The following is a 23,162-nucleotide window of genomic DNA, read 5'->3' as shown; positions in this document are numbered from 1 at the left end:
GGAACTCACTGCCTGAAAGGGTGATAGAAGCAGAAACTCTCATAACATATAAGAAGTATTTGGATGTGCACTTGTGATGCCATGGCATACAAGGCTATGGGTCTAGTACTGGAAAATGGGATTAGAATAGTTAGGTACTTGTTTGACCGGCGCAGACTCAATGGGCCGAGGGGCCTTTTTCTGTGCTGTAATCCTCTATGTCTTTGATTCAATGACCCTTTGACTCCCATTCAATCAAGAATCCATCTAACCTGCTTCACCTATTTCCTTTTGCGCTCAGGTCCCACAACAGCTATTGGAGCCTATTTGAACAGGTTCCTGCCTATTTCAGACAGAATGCTGAATGTCCTTTTAAAGGCTTGCCCGAAAGTTGCTCAGGAGAACCAAAGTCTTCAATGTATTTTCCACTGCTGGTAGCCAGGCTTTCAAGCGAGAGATGGGTTATGCAGGAAAAACCAGTTCAAAATTTTCAAACCCCAGTAAAAATCAGTAATACTGGTACCAGTAATAGTGGAGTTCCATTTTAAGCTGTACAAAACCAGTTCGGGCATGTTTTACTGGTACCCTTTATTTTCAAGGCCTGAATATTTCCCTCGTTCGGCGCATGTGATTGGTGCATCAGGGAGTGATTGAGAAAGGGGCCCCCGACCACGATTTCACACTGGCCTGGCCAACTAACGGCCAGCCAGCACGAAACACAGGCTGAAAAGCTCAGCCCTGCTGGAGTGAGGGCGGGAAGAGGGCGGGCAATGACATCACTGCAGGCGCAGGGTGAGCGCTTCGAGAGAGCTGCCTGAAGGCAGACAGCTGCCTCAGGGAGCTGCAAACCTGCAAATAATACAACAAAGCACAAAAAAATAATGTCCATGCAGCACAATCAAGCACCTGAAAGCATACCTCATAAAAATGCTGTCCCCAGGTATTTCTTCTTATTTTATTTCCTAGCGGAGACTTCATCCCGCCCTTGGATGAGGTTTCATCAAAAACGTGAAGGCCGCCTGGCCAATAGGTCCGCCCGCCAACGGTAAGGTTGGACAGGCCACGACAAATCGCAGACAATTGCGCCGTAAATGGGCTTACTTGCCGGCTTAATTGTCGGCAGGCGCGCATCCGACTGCTGCGTGTGCACCCCGAGCGAAATTTCGCATGAGTGCGCGATGACGTCAGGACACTCACCTGATGTCATCTGGTGCAATTTTACACCCGATTGGGTTGGGGGCGCCCCCACCCACGGGAGTTAAAATTCTGCCCCGAGTTTTATTGGTTTTTCTTTAACTCCAGCATCGTCCAGTCACATTTTGAATATCCCATCTGTTTCTGAATTTACATTCTACATTGCCCAACAGATGATTGGGTTAAAATTCATTCATCCATATGCCTGTCCTCTGGCCCAATTGCCCCTTGGTTTAATTTCGAACCAATGTTCTGGAGGTAACTGCAGTATACTTAATCCCCTCCCCCATCCACTCTCTTTACAGACAATAGTGTTTGACTTTTTTTCCCTTTAAACTTCTCTAGAATCCTCTCCTCATACTTGTATTAACTGTTGCCATTGTGGAGTTGCTTTGGATTAAGGAACCCTCACCATCATCCTCATCTTTGGCATCTGGAGCTTTGACAAACACTGGCTCTGCTGGCCAGCAATTTTCTTCCATCCACTCAAGGCAGCTTTTGGTCTGAATATCATATTTAATTATCTGGAAAAAAGATTTTTTTAAAATATATTTACAAAGGCATGCAGAGGAAATGTAGCCCCAATAAGACAATTTCCATTTCAAATTAATAAACATTATGCAACAAAAATCTTCAGCAAATCAGGAAAGCAGTCTATCTGTAGAGAGTAACTGGACTGGACAAATTGTGTATGTAAACATAAATTCCAGTCACAGTTTGTTAATACCTGATTCATGGACACACAGAACGAGCAATGCAGGTTAAAACCATAGAAAAGTTACAGTGCAGAAAGAGGCCATTCAGCCCATCATGTCTGCGCCAGCCAAGAAGAGAAAAGAGAAACTAGCCACTCATTTTAATTCCGTTTTCCAGTACCTGATCCGTAGCCTTGCAGGTTGCAGCACTTCAGATGCAGATCCAGGTACCTTTTAAATGTGTTGAGCATTTCAGCCTCAACCACCCCATTTAGGTAACGAATTCCAGATGCCCACCACCCTCTGGGTGAAAAAGTGTTTCCTCATGTCCTTTCTAATCCTTCTACCAATCACCTTAAATCCATGCCCTCTGAACTGGCCTCTCAGCCAGGGGAAACAAGTCTTTTCTGTCTACCCCGCATAATTTTGTACACCTCAATCAGGTCACCCCTTAGCCTCCTCTGTTCTAAGGAAAACAACCCTAGCCTATCCAATCTCTCCTCATAGCTGCAATTTTCAAGCCCTGCCAACATTCTTGTAAATCTCCTCTGCACCCTCTCTCCAGAGCAATTATGTCCTTCCTGTAAAGCGGGGCAGAATTTTAGCCTTGGCGTGCAGGCTCGGTGGAGGTGGGCAGGGGCGGTCAGGAAGCCAACCGCCACCTGTGATTGTAGATCACCGTGATTTCACACTGGCGGGCCAACTAAGGCCCGCCCTGCAAGAAAGGCAACGGGAGGATCTGTGAGAAGGAGCGGGTGGGGGTGGGGGTGGGGGTGGGGGTGGGGGCATGATGTCCGCCAATTCCAATGGCAACCCGGCTGCCGATTCAAAACCGGCCCAGGCAGCCCCTGGAAGGCTGCCACGGAAGGACGCAGGTGGGAGGGCAGGTCGGTGGGGCAGTCGGCCCCGTGTTTCTCAGACGAGTGCCTCGCAGCCCCCCTGGAGGAGTTTGCAGCCAGGAGGGAAACCCTTGTCCCCAGAGACGGGGAGGAGGAGGCCCCCTCACATCACCAAAAAGGCCTGAGAGGAGGTGGCATCCAGAGTTAGCAGCCACAACGTGGTGAGATGCACATGGGTCCAGAGCCGGAAGTACTTCAATGATCTGCTGCGATTGGGAAGGGTGAATACCGTGTTGGCATGGGTCACTTTGCAGAGCAGTTAAGAGCTGGCCATCCCCCACCATGGACCTCAGAGGTGTTAGGATGTGAATGGCAAATGTTAATGAGGCAGGGGTTGAGCCCTGGCTGCTTGGACTGAGTGCTTTGTGGCTCCAGGGTCAAGAATTGGCTGAGCCCTGTGAGGTGTTCTTCAGCTGGGGTTGGCCAGGCTGCAGTGGCGTTGCAGGTAGAGACTAAACAATGCTCCTTTGTCCTTTCAGGAGAAGACATCCCATAACAACATTGAGAGGTCGCAGACAGATGGGGAACCTCCAGACCTCCTAATCCTCACGTGTTATGAGCAGGAGGCCCTGGAGCTGGAGAGGTGCCATGCACCTTGGTCAAGCGGCCGCAGTAAGGTTGGGGTGCCAGACGAAGGTAAGAGTGCAGTGCACTGAGGTGAAAATGTCATTTGTTGCAACCATTCTAGTGTAGTCTCTATATTGATGTGAGCCTCGAACCTGGTGCCCCCATTGAAAATGGGAAGGCCAGGGCACCTGTCTCACCAGGGTACCTGGCATGCACAGTGACAGTGCCATAACTTAAACCAATAACACGTCCTTCTTCTCCCTTTTAGGCTCACCAGCAGGTGGTCACAATGAGGAGCCTGAAGGCTCACCCCTGACCCCAGTGGACCACCATGCTGAGCACGCACATGCATCACAGCCTCTCTGTCAGGCAGGCAGCAGCAAAGATACCAGCACCTTGGTGGGCATTAGATCGCCATCTAGTATCTCGGTGCACATTGATGAGGGCGCTTCATGCTTGCTTGAGGTGCAGGCAGAGATAGAGAGTGCCCAGGGTGCCGGCAGTCAGAGGGCTGCTGGGCATCAGGACAATGCTCATTCGATGGCTGATGATGTGCTTCTGGAGTCATCCATTAGGCAGCAGATGCTGGAAGTCCAGCGAGGTGTGCGGGAAGATCTGGTGGAGATGCATGAGGGAATGCGTGCCACGGTGTCCGCTGTGGAGGAGTCCCTGCCGCATGATCACTGCGTTGACCCTCATGGCCAAGTGCAATGCCTCCTCGATGGAGAGAGTGGCAACTCTCATGGAGTGGCTACTCCAGGGGCACAATCAGGGGTCCCTGGGGATGCACTCGGACCTGCAAGCCCTCACACCAGCAATGACCTCAGCTGGTCAGTGTCAGTGTGGGAGATGGACTGGGCACCCAGGATCCCAGCTCGGTGCCCGGCCATCAATGGTGAGCAGAGAGGTCCAAAGCGACCTCACATCAGCGCAGCAGCTGCCTGTCGTCTCTGCGGGCTCCTCTCAGGGCGCTCCGGATGAGAGCAGCAGCTCCTCTGCTCCTCTGCCAGTGACCATGGCATCTGATGAGACTGCGGCGACTGGGGAGATGCCAGCTGTGGCACTGGCCGCTCCCTCCCGGGCGGGGCCAGCACAGGCTCCACAGGCCAGAGGACGACCGCCAAAGTCATCAAGGCCAACAGGACAGCAGTCGGCAGGCTGTCTCCAATACCGGTGGCAGCAAGGGGGGAACACCTAGACGTAGCACTCGCAAACATAAATGTAAAGCACCTTAAGCACAAGACGGACTTATAACGGTTGGTATTTTGATCACCTGCTTAGCTTTAAATTTTTTCATGGTGTGATTAAAAACACCGTTTCATATTCATTTCAGCTCTGTTTCATATTCACAATTAAATGAGATGTTGTTTTGTGCTATTGGCCTCTGAATGCTTCATTTGTTCTGTAGGTGCAAGAGAGGCCATTATGTAATGATGGACACGTGTCTCCTGAAACTTTATTGCACATGCACAGAGTGTATGTTGTTGGCCAAGGAAATAGTTCTGTCAGGGATCAAGTGTGGAGCCTGCAGCCTTGGCATGTGGTGATGGTTTTTATTTGGTAGACTGGCTGAAAGAGTGTTGGATCAAAGCATCCCAGGTGTCCCTGCCTCCCTGGAGTTTACCCAGGTCAGCGTTTATCCCCTCAATGTTCTCACCGTGCTCATCCTCAGACTCACGACTGGATTCAGCATCTATGGCCTGTGCAGCTGTGTCAAGATCTTCTTCCTCCACTGGGTCCCCCCTTGCCAGAGCCAGATTGTGAAAAGTGCAGCATGCAACCATTATCAGTGATACATGATCTGAGGGGTATTGCAGTGCATTCCCTGAACGGACCAGGCATCAGAAGCGCATCTTGAGATGGCCTATGGTTCTCTCTGCCGCCGTTGGCTTGGCTCCTATTATACCGCTGCTCGGCCTCTGTTCTTGGGTGGCAGAGAGGCATCATGAGCCACCTTTTGAGGGAATAGCCCTTGTCACCCAGCAGCCATCCATCCAGCCGGGCTGGAGCACTGAAGAGCCTCGGCACCTGGGAGTGTCTCAGGAGGTAAGCATCACAGGAGCTGCCTGGGTACCTTGCACAGACTTGCAGAATCAGCATCCTGTGATCACACACTATCTGCACATTCATGGAGTGGAAGCCCTCCATGTTGCCAAAGGCATTGGGCTCACCCGCTGGTGCCTTGATCACACACACATGTGTGCAGTAGATTGCACCCTGGACGCGGGGAGAACCCAGCAATCACTGCAAAGCCTCTGGCTTGCTCTGCCTGGTTGGCTTCGTCCCGACGGTAATGAATGAAAATTAATGCATGCCTGAACAGAGTGTCTGTCACCAGCTTGTGGACAGCTTTGTGAGACTCCACAAAGATCCCCCACCGAGCCCTGGAAAGGCACAGAAGTTGAGAGCCATTGTGACCTTCAGTGCCACTGGCATGGGATCTCCACCCACATTGTTGGAGCTGATCTCAGGCCCGATCCTCTGACAGATGAAGTCACTGTCTCCCTTGAGAGGCGGAGCATCCTTTGGCATTGCACCTTGGATATATTGAGGTAGCTGCATCGCTGCCTGTAATCCCTGGCAGCAGGATAGTGACATTTTCTGCGGCCCCTTCCGCCTTGGACTTCCTGTTGGCCCTGCCCCCCTTGTGCCTGAGTCTCTCCTCCCACAGGCCGCTCCACTGGAAGCCGCATTGGGACACCTGGCCTCCTCTCCCCTCTGCCCCTCTCTTCCCACTCAGAGGAGGTGCCTTCAGTGGAGACCATAATCCATATTACCAGGGTTATGGAAGGCTGTCTTATATCTGGAGGGACCCACGTGGTCTATATCCTCCGGGGGCCTAGAAAACAACACTGAGTCCTGAAATGAAGCCTAGAAATGCTTAGAATGCAGCTCTGAAGCGAGATGAAGCTGTCCAGTTCACAGAAGTAAGCAGCAGCAAGTTTGTTCTAAAACTCCTCACTACTCGCATCCACAAGGCCACTGACCCTTCTTTTGATAATTGTGGCCTGCCCACTTGCCCATTTTTCCTGTGCAACAGCCAAAAAAATCGCACAGGCTCTGCAAAGTCAGAGACAATTATTGTGTCAAGGGCATTAACTGGCCTCTTAATTAATGGCGGGCGCACATCCGTCTCCATTGCGTGCCCCCCTAGTGAAATAGCGCAAGAGTGCGCGTTGACATCGGCACGCTTTGCCAATGTCATCGCACGTTAATTCACGCTCGAGCAAGTTGGGAGCGTGCCTGCTGAGTGAAAAATTCTGCCTGTGGTGACCAGAACTGTACACAAAATTCCAGCTGTGGCCTAACCAGCATTTTATACAGTTCCATCATTACATCCCTGCTTTGTATTCAATACCTTGCCCAAAAAAGGAAAGCATTCTATTGCTTTCTTGACCACCTTGTCCACCTGTCTTGGCACCTCCAAGTGCCTGTGGATGTGCACTCCAAAGTCTCTTACTTCCTCAACCTCTCGCAATAACTTTCCATTTATTGAGTATTCCCTTGCTTTGCTTGCCTTCCCCAAATTCATTACCTCGCACTTTTCCAGATTGAATTCCATTTGCCACTTCTCCGCCCACTCAACCAAACCATCGATATCATTTTGGAGTCAACATCCTCTTCACTATCAACTACATGGCCAATTTTTGTGGTATCTGTAAATTTTTCAATTATGCCTCCCACATTTAAGATTAAATTGTTAATATATACAACAAACAGCAAGGGCCCTAACACTGAGCCCTCTGGAACACCACTAGAAACTGTTTTCCATTCACAAAAACATCCATCAATCATTAACCATTGTTTCCTGTCACTGAGCCAATTTTGGATCCAACCTGCCACCTTCCCCTGTATCCCATGAGATCTCAATTTCCCGACCAGTCTTCCATGTGGGACCTTGTCAAATGCCTTACTAAAATCTATCCATAGACAACATCCACTGCACTACCCTCACCAATCCTCCTTGTTATTTCCTTTAAAAATTCTATTAAGTTGGTAAGACATGATCTTCCCCATACAAAACTTTGTTGACTATCCCTGATAAATCCGTGCCTTTCTAAGTGACAGTTTATCCTGTCTCCCAGAATTGATTCCAGTAATTTGCCCCCCACTGAAGTCAGGCTGACTAGTCTTTAATTTTCTGGCCTATTCCTCGCACCCTTCTTAAATAATGGTACAACATATGCAAACCTCCAATCCTCTGGGGCCTCACCTGCATCTAGTGAGGGTTGGAAAATGATCCTCAGAGCATCCACTATTTCCTCCTTGGCTTCTTTCTACAGCCTGGGATACAATCCATCCAGCCCTGGTGATTTATCCACCTTCAAGGATGCCAGTCCCTCCAGTACTTCTTCTCTCACTATGTTTATTGTTTCTAATATTTTACACTCTTCCTCATTAACTAGAATGTCTGCAGCATCCCTCTCCTTAGTGAAGGCAGAGACAAAGTACTCATTGAGAACCTCGCCACATCTTCTGTATCAACCAACAAGTGACCATGTACATCTCTGATAGGCCCTACCTTTTCCTTAATTATTCTCTTGCTCTTAATGTACAGGTAAAACATTTTAGGATTTTCTTTGACTTTACTTGCCAATATTTTTTTGTATCCTCTCTTTGCTTTCCTAATTTCCATTTTTACTTCACCCCTGTACTTTCTATCCTCCTCTAGGCTTTCCACAGTATTAAATCTTTTGTGATAGTCATATGCTTTCTTTCTCTGCTTTATCTTGGCCTGTATGCTTCTGGATTTGGCAGTACCACCCATTTTTTTGTGGAGACATGTCTACACTGAGAATCTCGCCTTTGAATGCCTCCCACTGATTTGACACAGTTTTTCCTTCCTTCCAATAGCTATTTCCAGTCCACTCTCGACAGCTCACCTCTCGGTTTTGTAAAATTCGTCTTCCCCCAATTTAGAACTTTTATTCCTGTTCTATCTTTGTTAAAGGTTTAGCTTCACCCCTCCAAAGACATTTTCCTTTGTCTTAGCAGGATATGTAAGGATATTTCTTGGATTAGATGTACACAATAAGCTTCATAAATACCTGAATTTTGATACTTCAAAGCATAATCCCAAAGAGCACAATATTTTTGCCACTGAATTATACAACCCATCACTTGGTCTGCCCACCATAAGGAAAGTTACAGAGGATGATTTCTTACCTTGAGTGTAAAACAGATTTTGCTCTAGTCTGCACTGCTTCAAGGTCCACCAGAATTACAAATGCTAAAGCATTACCTTATTTACATAACTATTCTTAAAATGCAACAGTACCAAGAAAGTGATGCAAGTTTTTGCATCTCAAGAACATTCCTCCTATCATCAAGCATTTTAGGTCACTAAAATCTTGTCTCAGAAAAGATTACAGATTAATTGTGTTTACATTTGACGGTGTACAAGTTTTGCATAGATGGGGAAGGGGTGGTGAGTGGCGACTGGGGCTAATTTAACTCCCAGGCTTTGCACCACTGATCCACTATTTGTTCTAGGAAGAAAGTGGGCAGGAAGTGGCTGCCAGCCCCTGAAAGATCAGGTGGTCCTTGAGCTGTCAGTATGAAGATAGGTACAATGTTCTGTAGGGGTCTTGTGGAGAGAAGGTAGAGTATGGGAGAACATGACTCTCCTCTTGGGACTTGGAGGAACCATCAGGGTAGGTCTCTAATTGAACCAGTTTCTTTACATTTAACTTACATACAATTTCCGTCTCTACCAGTGTAGAGCCAACACCGAGAATTGTGAATAGTTATGCAAATAAGGTAATGCATTAGCATTTGTAATTCTGGTGGATCTTGAAGCAGTGCAGACTAGAACAAAATCTGTTTTACACTCAAGGTAAGAAATCATCCTCTGTAACTTTCCTTATGGTGGGCAGACCAAGAAATGGGTTGTATAATTCAGTGGCAAAAATATTGTGCTCTTTGGAATTATGCTTTGAAGTATCAAAATTCAGATAGTTATGAAGCTTATTGTGTACATCTAATCTGAGAAGTATCCTTACATGTCCTGCTCAGACAAAGGAAAATGTACTCACTCTATGATGCCAGTGAATAAATGGAGATCCTTCCATCAGCTCAACACCAACATTCGCACAGGATGAACAATCAACTTCCAAGCAAACCCACATCCCTCCCATAAAGACAAATCAACCTTTTTCCATTAGACTGTCAGAGAAGCCAAGTCCACATGTAGATTACTGTGGACTCTGCTGGAGACAGGTAAGTGAAGGTCAGACCTTTGCTGCAGTGCTTGCAGTTGTAGATGGTCTTTTATCACCTTATGGTAAACTTAATGGAGCGAGAAAGACAAATGTCAATATAGATTCTTAAAGGCACAGATCGACTCAAAATTATCCCATTTGTAAAAATCAAAAATTGCATCCATTTGTGAAGAAGCCACAAGTAACTCAATACATTTCTTCTTTACCCATCTCATGTATATATTTAATATTCTACCTTTGTCGGAATTGGTTGCCACTCAACTCTAGATGCATAAATCTATCTGTTCTTGACACATTGTAATCATAATTTATGCGAGGTAACTCCAGACCTAGAAAACAAACAAATATGTTGTGAAATTTATTAGCTTTACTTTGACTCTATTTTTATGGTTGAGTTATTCAGCAAATAAATCTTCAATAATAATTGAATCTTTGAACATACAGATGAACTGCCAAGTGTCAATTTTGTTATTTTGTTTTATCTATGTACCTTTGTGCTTGAAGAAAGAGGGGATAACTGATTTGTACCCACAGTGCTACCCCATAACTGTAAACGTGCTGGCCTGGAGCTTTGCTCCTGAGGTGGGCAGAGCGAGTCAGGAAATTTCTTGGCTTGCCATACCCATCTCGGGAGAAACTCCCCTGAATGGCAGGATCTTTATTCCTGGGGTCGGGGATGCGGGATGGAGTCAGACCCGCTGCCCTCGGACACAGGTCAGAGGGGGACACAGACCACAGGAGGCCACAAGGGGATGAGTGTCAAGGTGAGCTGTTTAAAGTGCTTGCCTCGGTACTCTGGGACCATGTCTCTGTTTTTTGCTTATGTTTTAGGCCCTTTAGGTCTCACACATCCACCACCCCACCCCTCATCCCCCACCCATACCCCAACATTGCTACCTTATGCATCCCATCCACCCCCAATGGCCCCTCACACCCTCGAATCCAGGTCATGCCCCCAATCCATCCCATGGCCTCTCGCACTCTCCATGCCGACTTATGACCCCCCACCCACACTCAATGACCCCTCATACCTTCAATGCAAACTCATGCCCCCCATGGCCCCTCATACCCTCCATTCCAACTTAATGCCAACTCATGTCAACCCACCAACCATCCTTAACCTGCATGCCCTCCATGTCAATTCACTCGGTACCCACCATGGGCAGACCTCAGGAGCCATGTTGAGATGAATTGAAATAAAGTTCAAAATATCTATTACAGACTTCACTATAATAACACCCCCATTCATGAAAGCCTCAAGAAATAAAGCCCTATTAAAAACAAACTCCTATTCATAACACCAGATCAAAGACAGCTAATCCTTTAATAGCTGAGCTGTCAATTAAACTTATGAAATTAGAGTGCCCCCCCCCAACCCCTAACACGTCCTGCTGAGATAATTATAATGTGTGGAAAGCAGCCAAGCGTTCATAATGTCATAATGATAGCTTTTGGGAAAATGTCAACAAACAGCTATTGTAAGTAATGGATGAGAGTCTTTTTTTACAGTTCACTTACACATAGGGGCTATTTTTTTAAATTCTTAAAGGGTTGGACATTTGAATAATTTTATAGCGTGATAGTTCTACAGACCTTATTCACCCTTCAAGAATATTCATGTGGACTCTAAAATTTTATAACTCTCACACTATGAGTTAAGGCCCTTGTTACAGCAAAAATAGAGTCTGTTTGAACTCAGCACTGATGTGAGAGTCACACCCTACCCCCTTTCTCCTACCACCAAGAATGGGATCTGTCAGAAATGGGGGCAGGATATCCATATCTGGGTCCTATCTGGCATTTTGGAACATGGAGTCGCCATCAATTTGCCAACTCATTTTCCTTCCCTGTGCCTTGCCTTGGTGTTTTACCTCTCTTCAATAACATCTGAACAGCAAGTAATTAGGAAATCTAATAGAATGTTATCATTTATTGTGAGGGGAATTAAATACAAAAGTAGGGAGGTTATGCTTCCATTATATATGGCATTGGCATGACCACACCTGGAGTACTGTGTACAGTATTCATCTCCTTATTAAGGAAGGATGTAAATGCATTGGAAGCAGTTCAAAGATGATTTGCTAGGCTAATATCTGGAATGGGTGAGCTGTCTTAAGAGGAAAGGTTAAATAGACTAGGCTTGTATCTGCTTGAGTTTAGAAGAGTAACAGGTGACTTTACTGAAACATAGAAGTTCCTGAGGGGTTTTGATAGGGTGTATGTGGAGAGGACGTTTCCTCTTGTGGGAAAATCTAGAACTAGAGGTCACTGTTTCAAAATAAGACAGAGATGAGGAGAATTTTTTTTTCTCAGAGGGCCATGAATGGAACTCTCTTCCTCAAAAGGCAGTAGAAGCAGAGTCTTTGAATATTTTAAAGGCAGAGTTAGATAGATTCCTGATAAGCAAGGAGGTGAAAGGTTATCGGGTGTAGGCGGGAATGTGGGGTTGAGGTTATAATCTGATCAACCATGATCTTATTGAATGGCAGAGCAAGCTCGATGGACTGAGTGGCCTACCCCTGCCCCTAATTTGTATGTTCGAAATGCTCATGAGTCTGAGCAGTGACGAAAGAACATGCACATATACAATGTATTATCACATCTCCAGCATTCTCAGGCACTTGGGCGGCAACAAATAGCTCCGCGATTCAGTCACAGCTGTTATGTCGGTCATTAACTGCACTAGTTAATCCATTTTTGCCGTGATGGTTGGGAGAAGCATTAGCCAGGATATTGGAAGGACTTAATTACACATTGTCAATAATGCCATCTGGGCCAGCAGAGCAAGGACTAGCAGCCATAAAACGTCAGCCTAGATTTTGTGCTGAAGTCCTGAAAAGGCCTAGAGCCCAAACATTTCACTTAGTTTAACTCGATGTTATTGATATTTGAGTGCACTCCATTTACCCTATAATACTCAGTGAAGTACCTTGGGATATTTTACAATATTAAAGTGTTAGGAACAATATATAACTTTAAGTTTAATTTATATCTGTATATGTGTATTAAGAAAGGTGAAACATGGTTCTAGTTTCATTTGGAATTTTTTGTGAGCTTGGTGCTGGGAGGTCTAGAGCCCCTGTTTGTATACATGCATTTTTAATGAGGTTTTCTAACCCTTGAAGTGAAGAGATGGGTTACAAAGGGGTTAGTAGTTTAGTGAATTAAAAAAAAACATAAAGGAGGTAAAACTGTGCTGCTGTCTAGCGACAGGGGTCCAGGAACACACAGAGACACAGGGAAAGACAGAAGGGCAGTTCAGTTAATGCATGTATGCCAGAGAGTGAAGGCAGAAGGTCCATAAGCTCTCTAGTAAGAAATCCTGCAAGACTATTGGGGAACTGAGTTTAGGGAACTTATGTGTTTGCTCTGAAGTTGAAGTAACAGTGAGTTCAAATTGCGGGTTTTCCTGGGTGTCACAGGGAAGTCTGCTGGAACAAAACCATTTACAACTGAGCCAGTCCAAGCAAGAGAAAGTGGTAAATCTTCCCTGGGGTTTTGTGTCTGTAAGGGTATTGCTGTGATGAAAGGGACACTGTGAGTTTGAATCATTTTTCTGCTGTTTGCATTGAAATCTTTCCAACCTTTTTGGCTAGTGCAATATAGTTCACTTTTCTTGTTTAATAAATATTTTATTCTTTGTGTTAAAAGTACACTGGCAGACTCTTGTGAATGTGTTCAGTAACTGACCTCCATGGTTTCTAAAATAAAGCAAAGTTAGAATCTATCAAGCCAGGTTTCAGTCTGGGATCTGACTTGTCAGGTACTAACATCACCTAGGATTGTAACAAAAGGCACTATATAAATGCAAGTTATTGCTGTTACCTTCAAACAACACTTCAGACTTGCAGTAGATGTATCCATCTTTCTCTTGCAGTGCATACGCATTTGTGCCTCCAAGTCCAACAATGTTTGTGCCCAACTCTGTGTTCTATAAAGGTAACAAACACTTAACATTGAGTTTTCCTTGCATTTTCTCTTTTTAGGCCCAACTCCAAAGATAAATAGCTTGTTCCGGCATTTTCTGTTTTTATTTTAGATTTCCAATATGTGCCGTATTTTGCTTTTGTGTTGCTTTTGAATAATATTCGCATCAAATTCTTTGCTAAGCATTAGAACTGCGTGGGTCACTTTGGGCAGAATTTTGCCCTTGGTGGGCGGGCTGGCTCCACCGGCTCGGCGGCGGGCGGACAACTGACCCCTGCCACCGAAACGGGGCCCACCGCCATTTTGAGTGGGCGGGCCAATTAAGGCCCGCCCAGCGGCATCCCCGACGGGAAGCGCTATGCACTTCCTGTGCTGGGGGGGGGGAGGGAATCCCCAGCTGTCAAAGTGCACTCTTTCATGCATGCGCACGAAAGAGCGCACTGCTCCCTGAGAGTAAGTGCTGTCTCAGGGAGATTATTGACAGTGTACAAAACTTAAAAATAGTAAAATAAAAATATTATTAACATGTCCCCCTCATGTGACAATGTCATACGAGATTGGGTCATGTTAATAAATATCACATTACATTTATTAAAGTTTTTAAAAATGAGCATGAAACCTCATCTCGCCAGTGGATGAGGTTTCATGTTTTTTTCAGAAGCCCGCTGGGGCTCCTAGCCTGCCTGCCAGCCTTAAGGTTAGACAGGCAGGGCCTTTAATTACTTTAATTATCCTGTCAATGGCCTCAATTGGCCATTTACAGGTCAGCGGGTGGACAGCTGATTGCACTGTCTGCCCGCCTTCCTGAGAATTTAAAGGGACCAGGATGACGTCGGGGGTTCCTCCCAAAGTCATCCCGCGTCATTTTCCTGTCGGCGAGCAGGCCCCGCCCCCAAATCACCGACGGGAAAATTCTGGCCTTTATGTTTGTGCACTTTATGCTTGGTCAGCCCGGTACACAAGCTGTGAATTTGGGCACACGCTCTCCACCATTTCCTTTTCAATAATTTTCCATCCTGACTTGGAAATATATCACAGTTCCTTCACTGTCACTGGGCCATAATCCTGGGACTCCCTCCCTACACCACATGGACGGCAGTGGTTCAAGAATACAGTTCACCACCCCCTTCTCAAGGGCAATTAGGGATGGGCAATAAATGCTGGCCCAGCGAGCAAAGCCCACATCCCATGAATGAATAAAAAAATGGACAAAAGGAATTCAGAATGTACCAGCAGAGACCTACAAAACATTTGCTGTGAAATGAGTATCTTTATTGCAACAGTATTTCTTTAAATCCCATGTACTACTGCATCCTTCCCATGCCAACCCTATCCAATTCCTTCCCTCTGTCTCATGTCATCCCTATTCAACGCCCCTCTCCCCATCGTCGCCCCCCCCCACCCCCCCCACCGCCCCCGCTTGCTTTACATCTGCTCAAATATGGACAAGTGTATTTTAATTACATGCAAGATACAGGAACTCATCAAATAAAATATTTCCTGTCATTTACGCCTGATGCTTATATGCTCCTGACCCAGGTCAATTTAGTAGTGGGAGGGTCTGCACCCAATCTGTGCAGACATTGGCCCACTACCAGATTAATGGGATTCTTCTTAGATGTCCCAGGCAGGTGCTTTAATTAGGCATCAGGCCCCTTAAATATGTAAATTAGAGGTGCGGTACTTATTAAAGAGTCCTTTTGAGAAGTTAATCACCGATGATTGCCATAGGCATTTAGGGCGCACTTCAGTCAGATTCTTCAATGGCCACCGCAGCCCTCAAGGTAAATATTAAAATTTTATCTCTAAAGGCAGCATTTTCTTGTCGGCGAGTGGGGGGGTGGGGGGTGGGGGGCTTGCCATCACGTAAAATTACACGCGGTGACATCAGGCAGGCGTCCTGACATCACCGCGCATCATTTAGATTGTCAGTTCGGCGGGCACGCAGCCAAGTTGGTTGCGTGCCTGCCAAACTGTCAAAGGCCTATTAAGGCCTGTTAAAAACAAATTAACTCAATTTAATGAGCTGCCAGTCCAACCTTAAGGTTGGCGGGCAGGCGAAGAGCCCAGGCGGCCTTCGCATTTTTCACGAAACCTCATCCACGGGTGGGTTGAGGTTTCATGAACTGTTTTAAAATCTAATAAAAATTTATACGTTTATTCTTCGACATGTCCCAGATTATGTGATAGTGTCACATGGGGGGGCCATGTTTTAAAAGTTTAAAAATCTTAAGTTTAAGACTGGAACAAATCTCCCTGAGGCACACACGCATGCGTGAAAGAGCGCAGGGAACCTCTCAGGGAATCCCTGCCTGCACAGGGAGCGCTCAGCACTTCCGGGAACGCATCACAATGGGCGGGCCTTAATTGGCCCACCCATGTAAAATGGTGGCCTGGCACCGATCGGCCCTCTCGCACAGTCCCCCCTACAGGGGGAAATTTCTGGCCTAAGGAAACACTTTCCCGTGGAACCATGAGGAGCAGAAGTGCTCCCCCGATCCAATCCCCCCCTTCCCAGAACTTAGCTGATGGTCACTGCCGGCAAGATATATAGCCCAAAATTGATGCCTCCTCTCGGGTGAGCTGCCTGCACAATTACTCCGAAAAGGACCAATTTTTTTCGATTCCCGGGGATTCTTTTAGAGCCAGAATGAGAACAGGCTGAAGTGAATTTTTACCTCACCAACTTTTAATCACACATGGGGTCCTCAGTAGCAGATGGAACCCGAGCACAGTAACCTCTTGAGCATTTTGTAGGCTTGATGGAAATTATGGCCAGAAAATAGACAGACTTCTTGGTGTCAACGTGATTGGGTAGAAAATCTGTTGGTCAACTTTAAATGAGAACGGGGAGTATGTTTCACACTCATTCTGCCCCCTGCTGGCCTGATTCCTGCTGCAGGTTATAATCAACCACAACTCCTGAGCACTGACATCCCTCACCTTAATAAGCACAAACAGCTCCACGTCCCTAAAAAGATAGTGCTCAACAAATTCAAGCTCCAAGAGAGATTTTGAAAAGTTTTTTCAACTTGGAGCAGTTTTGCACTAGGAAGTTTCTATGTAATCATGTCTGACAGCATCTGTGGAGAGGAAGACAGAGTTAACGTTTCAAGTCCATATGACTCTTCATCAAAACTAAAGAGAAATAGAAATGTGGTGAAATATAAGCTGTTTAAGGGGGGTGGAACAGGTGGAGCTGGATAGAGGGCCAGTGATAGGTGGAGGCAAAGGAGAGATTGCCAAAGATGTCATAAACAAAAGGTCAAAGGGGTGTTGACGGTGGTCTCATGCCCACATGTCTGTCCTTGGCCTGCTGCAATGTTCCAGTGAAGCTCAACGCAAACTGGAGGAACAGTACCTCATCTTCCGGTTAGGCACTTCACAGCCTGCCGGACTTAACATTGATTTCAACAACTTCAGACCATGCACTCTCTTCTCCATCCTCACCCCCTTTTTGATCCTCTTTTTTCTAATAATTATGCTATATATTTTTTTATTTTCCTACCTATTTCTATTATTATTTTTAAAATTTATTTCCATCCATTGTTTTATCTCCACCTTTTAGCCTATTCTGATCCCTTCCCCCCCATCCCACCCCAACTAGGGCCATCTGTCACTTGCTCATCTTGCTTTCTACCCTTAGTCATCATTAGCACATCCTTTAGCTAATATCGTCACCGTCAACACCCCTTTGACCTTTTGTCTATGACATCTTTGACAATCTCTCTTTTGCCTTCACCTATCACTGGCCCTCTATCCAGCTCCACCTGTCCCACCCACCTTAAAAAGCTTATATTTCACCACATTTCTATTTCTCTTTGATGGAAGAGTCACACAGACTCGAAAATTTAACTCTGTCTTCGTCTCCACAGATGTTGTCAGACCTGCTGAGTTTCTCCAGCAATTTCTGTTTTTGTTTCAGATTTTCAGCATCTGTAGTGTTTTGCTTTTATTTCAATGTAATCATGTTACATTGATTTTTTTAAAGTTTACAACAAAAGAAAAACAACATCCCACCTTGCTGATCTGGTTTTTTAAAAATTTACTCATGGGATGCAGGCATCACTAGTTAGGCCAGCGTTTGTTGCCCAGAGGGCATTTAAGAGTCAACCATATTGCTCTGGGTCTGGAGTCACATATAGGCCACAGACCAGGCATTGATGACAGATTTCCTTCCTTTTAGTGAGCCAGATCGGTTTTTACAACAATCAGCAATGGTCATCATCAGACTTCAGATTTTTATTGAATTCAAATTCCACCATCTGTTATAGTTGGATTCAAACCCAGATCTCTAGAGTATTATCCTGGGTCTCCTGAATACTAGTCCAGTGACAATACCACTATACCACCATATCCCAACAATTCTTTAAGAACTGTTTGTGAGTTCTCTGTTCAATCCTAATTTATTGTAGGAAAATGACTGAACTTTTACCTTGTTATGTTCCACAGGAATTGCAAATCTTTTGCAAGATGGAAGACTGAAGCATTTGCCTTGTGCTTCAAATTCACTGTCAGGCAAAGTCATGTTTGCTAAATAGAATATTTGGTACAAACTCTTGTCTTCATATGCAATAATATCAAAGACAACATGGTTGTCTTCCTTATATGCATTGACATGATGGTAAACAACCAGTGCATCTGTGTAGAATTTTGTTGGTAAAGCCTTCTTTGTTTTTCTGTCTATGATATGAATGCAAGTCTGAAAAACACAGAATTGATATTATAGTGAATTCAAGAAAAATAAATTGAAATGATTTCTGCTGTTCCTCAGTTGACAACATTCATACCTTTGAAACAAGTTTTTGAATTCGATCTTCATCCCTGATATTTGAGCTAATAATCTAAGCCAGTATAATACTAGGAGACGGCTTGGTTGTCAGAAGTATGGATGATGCATTAAATTGAGGCCAAGTCTGCCTGTATAGGTGAATGGTAAAGATCCTATGACAAAAATGATGTATTTTTGCCTTTGATGGGTTATTTTATAGATGTCTGTCCTGCTGGTCATGATGCACAGACATAAAATTAAGAGTAGAACAACTTAATGGAAAGCCATATGCCTGGTGAAATCCAGTGTACCAGTCCACTGAAGGGCAGAGTAGGGCTTATGTAAGGGTCTAGACCTGCATCATGCCCTAGAACCCCAGAGCAGAAATTTACTTTGTCTTAGCCGTCTCCCCCTTCCCCCACACCACAACCCCCCACCCCTCCACAAATTCCCCCTTACAAAGCATACTGTGGCTGCTTCCTGGTGGAGGACCCAACTCTCTCAGCCTGTACACTTCCAAAGAAATATGCGGCACCTTTGGTGGGTAGGTGCCATTGCTGTTCCCCCAGCAGCACTGGCACCTACCATTGTTATGCAATAGAGAGAATTTCCCTAACCCTCGCATGCCATCAGAGGTCAGCAGCAGAGGGTCCATCCTGGCAAATCTGCTGGGATGCAACTTTCACTGATTTGTAGTTCCGTGAGGCATAGGGGCAGGCAAAAGACTTTGGGCATTCAGCATAAGAGACTGTATTTTCAAGTTTCGTTTTCTACTTACTGTTAATAAAGAACAAGGTGCATAATTAGTGTAAATCTATTGTTTGTTTATGCTACCAATCACTTCTCTCTTTGCTATTTATTAAGTATGTTGAAGAGCTTCTAACTTAGCTCCATGGTCTGACATTGAGGAGAACAAGTGGTAAATATGTGATACATTTACGTCAACATGCAACGACAAAGGTTTGAATGGAAGTGATGACTCACTTATGGTAATAGTCTATGATGGTAAATTGAGTATAAAAACTCAAAAATACAACATATTCCATGGCCCTATCATATGTCCAAAATGCTGGTCAAATGTATCTACATGTTAAAGGGACAATATGATGGGTGTGGTAATTACCTCAGATAAGTCAATTGCTGAAATATTAGGAATAGAAAAACCATTAAGTCAGCATACTTCAAGAAGTAAATGTTTGTATGTAAAGCAGTTTAAGACATTTATGTAGGACATCATAAGGCACTACATAAATGTAAATTATTTTCTTCTATGTTTCAAAATGCAACTTCATGATTGAGATTTCTAAACCCTATTTGAGTATTTCTTTAAAACAATATATGCGAGAAGGAGGGGCAATGAAGTTTGCCTTAGAAAATAGACGTGTTCAGCAATGGTTGGCACTATTTATTCCAAATTTTACATGACTGTAAGGTTCTTTATTGAAAAGTATTTCCAGCAAGCATTTTAGTGGATGCCAATCTTTGTTGGGACCAGTTCTGGGGCAGGGGGAACTGTACGAGTCAGGTGATTTGGATCTTAACAGGGCTAGGACAAATGTCCTAGCAAACAGGTTAACTAGTGCTGTAAGGGAGGGTTTAAACTAATTTGACAGGAGGAAAGGCGCCAGGATGAGTTGTTAGAGTGGAGATAGAAGATAACAGAGGACTGGGGTGTTGGGGTGGGGGGTGAACAACAATAGAATAAAGAGGAGAAATCAAATGGGGGAAATGTGAAGCAGACTAAGATAGGTTGAGTGCATGTGTGCAAATGCACAGACCATGGTAAACAAGGTTGGTGAGCTGCAGAGTAGCCACATGGTACTATGACATAGTGACAATAACAAGAACCTGATTCAAACAAGGGGAGAAATGAGTACTTAAGATCCCTGGCTACAAGAAATTCAGGAAAGATAATGAAGGAAAGAAAGAAGCCATATTGATCAAAGATACGGTTACAGCACTCGAAAATGATAATGCACTTATGATTCAATTTCAATTATCCTAATATAAGTTGGGATAGTGACAGTGTCAAGGGAAAAGTGGGGGAGGAATTCCTGAAATGTGTCCAAGAAAGCTTTCCTGGTCAGTTTGTTTCCAGCTCAAGAAAGGAGGAAGTTTTAGTTCTGGTGAATAAAGTGGGGCAAGTGCAGCATATTTCAGTGGGAGAACATTTGGGAAATAGAGATCACAATATCATTAGGTTTTCAGCGGTTATGGAAAAGGACAGGTAAAATCAAATATGAAAATATCCAACTGGAGAAAGGCTAATTTCAGTGATTTGGAAAGGTGATGAGGCCCAGGTGTATTGGAATCACAGATTAACAGGAAAGACTGTAAATGAGCAATGGGAGGCCTTTCAATGGTACGATAGTTCAGGTGGGGAGGAGACATCCTTCCATGAGTGGGAAAGAAAGGGCATCCAAAGCTAGAGTTCCCTGGGTTTCTAAAGATTTAGAGATTAAAATGGAACAGGAAAAGGAGACATATGACAGATGTAGGGTTCAAAAATCACTCGAGCATCAAACTGAACACAAAGAGTACAAGGAAGAACTGAAACAGGAAATAAATGGGGCAAAGAGAGTGTATGAAAGTCCAGCAGTTTTTTTATAAATATATAAATAGTAATAGGGTAGTCAAAGGAAGGTTAGGACCGATTTTAGACTAAAATGAGGATCTCCTTGAGGATCTCCTTGTGGAGGTAGAGGATATGGGTGAGGTACTAAATGAGTAATTTGCATCTAACTTTATTTAAAACAGAGGGTGCTGCCAATGTCACAGTAAAGGAGGAGGTAGTAGAGATATGGACAGATTTAAAATAGACAAAGAGGAGGTCATTAAAAGGATGGCAGTGCTTTGGTGTCCCCCAGTCTGGATGGAATTTGACACAGTGACAGTGAAGGAACGGCAATATATTTCCAAGTCAGGATGGTGAGTGGCTTGGAGAGGAACTTCCAGATGATGGTGTTCCCATGTGTTTGCTGTCCTTGTCCTTCTGGATGGTAATGGTTGTGTGTTTGGAAGGTGCTGCCTAAGGAGCCTTGATGAGTTCCTGCAGCACATCTTGTAGATGGTACACACTGCTACCACTGTGCGTTGATGATAGAGGGAGTGAATGTTTGTGGATGGGGTGCCAATCAAGCGGACTGCTTTGTCCTGGATTGTATCAACCTTCTTGAATGTTGTTGGAGCTGCACTCAACCAGTGGAGAGCATTCCATCACACTCCTGACTTGTGCCTCGCAGATGGTGAACAGGCTTTGGGGAGTCCGGAGGTGAGTTACTCGCTTCAGGATTCCTAGCCTCTGACCTACTCTTGTAGCCACAGTGTTTATATGGCTAGTCCAGGTCAGTTTCTGGTCAATGGTAACCCTGCGGATGTTGATAGTGGGGCATTCAGCAATGGTAATGCCCTTGAATGTCAAGGGGTGATGGTTAGATTCTCTCTTGTTGGAGATGGTCATTGCCTGGCACTTGTGTGGTGCAATTGTTACTTGCCCCTTATCAACCCAAGCCTGGATATTGTCCAGGTCTTGCTACACTTGGACATGGGCTGCTTCAGTATCTGAGGAGTCACAAATGGTGCTGAACATTGTGCAATTATCAGCGAAATCCCCACTTCTGACCTTATGATGGAAAGAAGATCATTGATGAAGCAGCTGAAGATGGTTGGGCCTAGGGCATCACCTTGAGAAAGTCCTGCAGTGATATCCTGGAACTAAGGTGATTGACCTCCAACAACCACAACCATCTTCCTTTGTGCCAGGTATGACTCCAATAGCGGAAAGCTTTTCCCCTGATTCCCATTGAGTTCAATTTTGCTAGGGCTCCTTGATGCCACACTCGGTCAAATGTTGCCTTGATGTCAAGGGCAGTCACTCTCACCTCACTTTGGGAGTTCAGCCCTTTTATCCATGTTTGAACCAAGGTCATGTATCTGGAATTTTAGAAGTTGTTGGATAAAGATTCACATAATAATGTTATTAGCAAAGTTGAAGCCCATTGAATTAATGGGGCAGTTCCTGTGAGGGTATGAAATTGGCTATGAGAGAGAAAGCAGAGGGAAGTGGTAAATAATTTTTTTATTCCCAAGAGAATTGTGCAATGGTGTCCCCCAGGGGACGATGTTGGGTCCATTGATCTTTTTGATATATATTAAGGACCTGAACTTGAGTACAAGAGCATAATGGCCAAGTCTGCGGATGACTTGAATCTCAGAAATGTAGTAAACAGCTAGGACGTGGTAACGGATTCTGGGGGGCACAGACAGACTGGTGAAACGGGCTGACTCATGGGAGATGAAAGTTAACAGAGAGTTGTGAAGGCAATATAAATGAAATGGTACAATTTTATATTGGCTGTAGTTTGAGAGAGACCTGGATGTGTGTACTTACCATTTACAACATATAGGACGGAACCTGATCAGCTGCATGGAGGCAGCTCTGGAGGGAGGAGGGCAAGGAAATTCTGCAAGTTACATGTCAGGTTGTCTAGCTGACACATTCCTACCTCCAAGCGATCCTGCCAGAGATTGCACTGGCGCTGACGGGCATGGGCCAACTGCCCAGCAGGAGCAGGTAGCTAATTAAAATCTTTTAAGTGCCCATGGGAACAAAATGGTGACACTGCAGGGACTCCCTACTGAAGCCAAACCCCCAAACGTGTCTGGAGGCAGCCTGCCAGCGTGGTCCTGAGAGGTTTCCTTTAATTCTCCTCTGCCCCCTGAGCCTTGGGTGCCTGAGGGCTACAGCTGCAGCCGCAGGCCATCCTGTGGTGGAGTCTGGGGTTGTTCTGGCGGTCTCCCACCTACATCAGCAGGTGTACCTCTCCTGTTGGGGCTGCCGACTGTTCACAGCCTCGGGTGCTGCGATTGGCCCTCCTGCCTGCCATCCCAGCTCACCCGCCATTCCTAA

General features: G+C 45.2%; 1 protein-coding gene across 1 annotated transcript in view; it reads right to left on the bottom strand.

Annotated features, from left to right (window-relative positions):
* The window catches only part of LOC121280072 (beta,beta-carotene 15,15'-dioxygenase-like), a 43,439-nt gene that overhangs the window by 3,539 nt on the left and 16,738 nt on the right, over nt 1-23,162 (bottom strand). The window contains 5 exon segments of the mRNA XM_041191700.1: nt 1,586-1,697; nt 9,791-9,849; nt 9,852-9,884; nt 13,381-13,486; nt 17,918-18,184. Coding sequence (XP_041047634.1) covers nt 1,586-1,697; nt 9,791-9,849; nt 9,852-9,884; nt 13,381-13,486; nt 17,918-18,184 — 577 coding nt within the window.

This window comes from Carcharodon carcharias, chromosome 7 (genome assembly GCF_017639515.1).
Source record: "Carcharodon carcharias isolate sCarCar2 chromosome 7, sCarCar2.pri, whole genome shotgun sequence".
Lineage (NCBI taxonomy): Eukaryota > Metazoa > Chordata > Chondrichthyes > Lamniformes > Lamnidae > Carcharodon > Carcharodon carcharias.
This window is presented reverse-complemented; position numbering and strand designations above follow the sequence as displayed.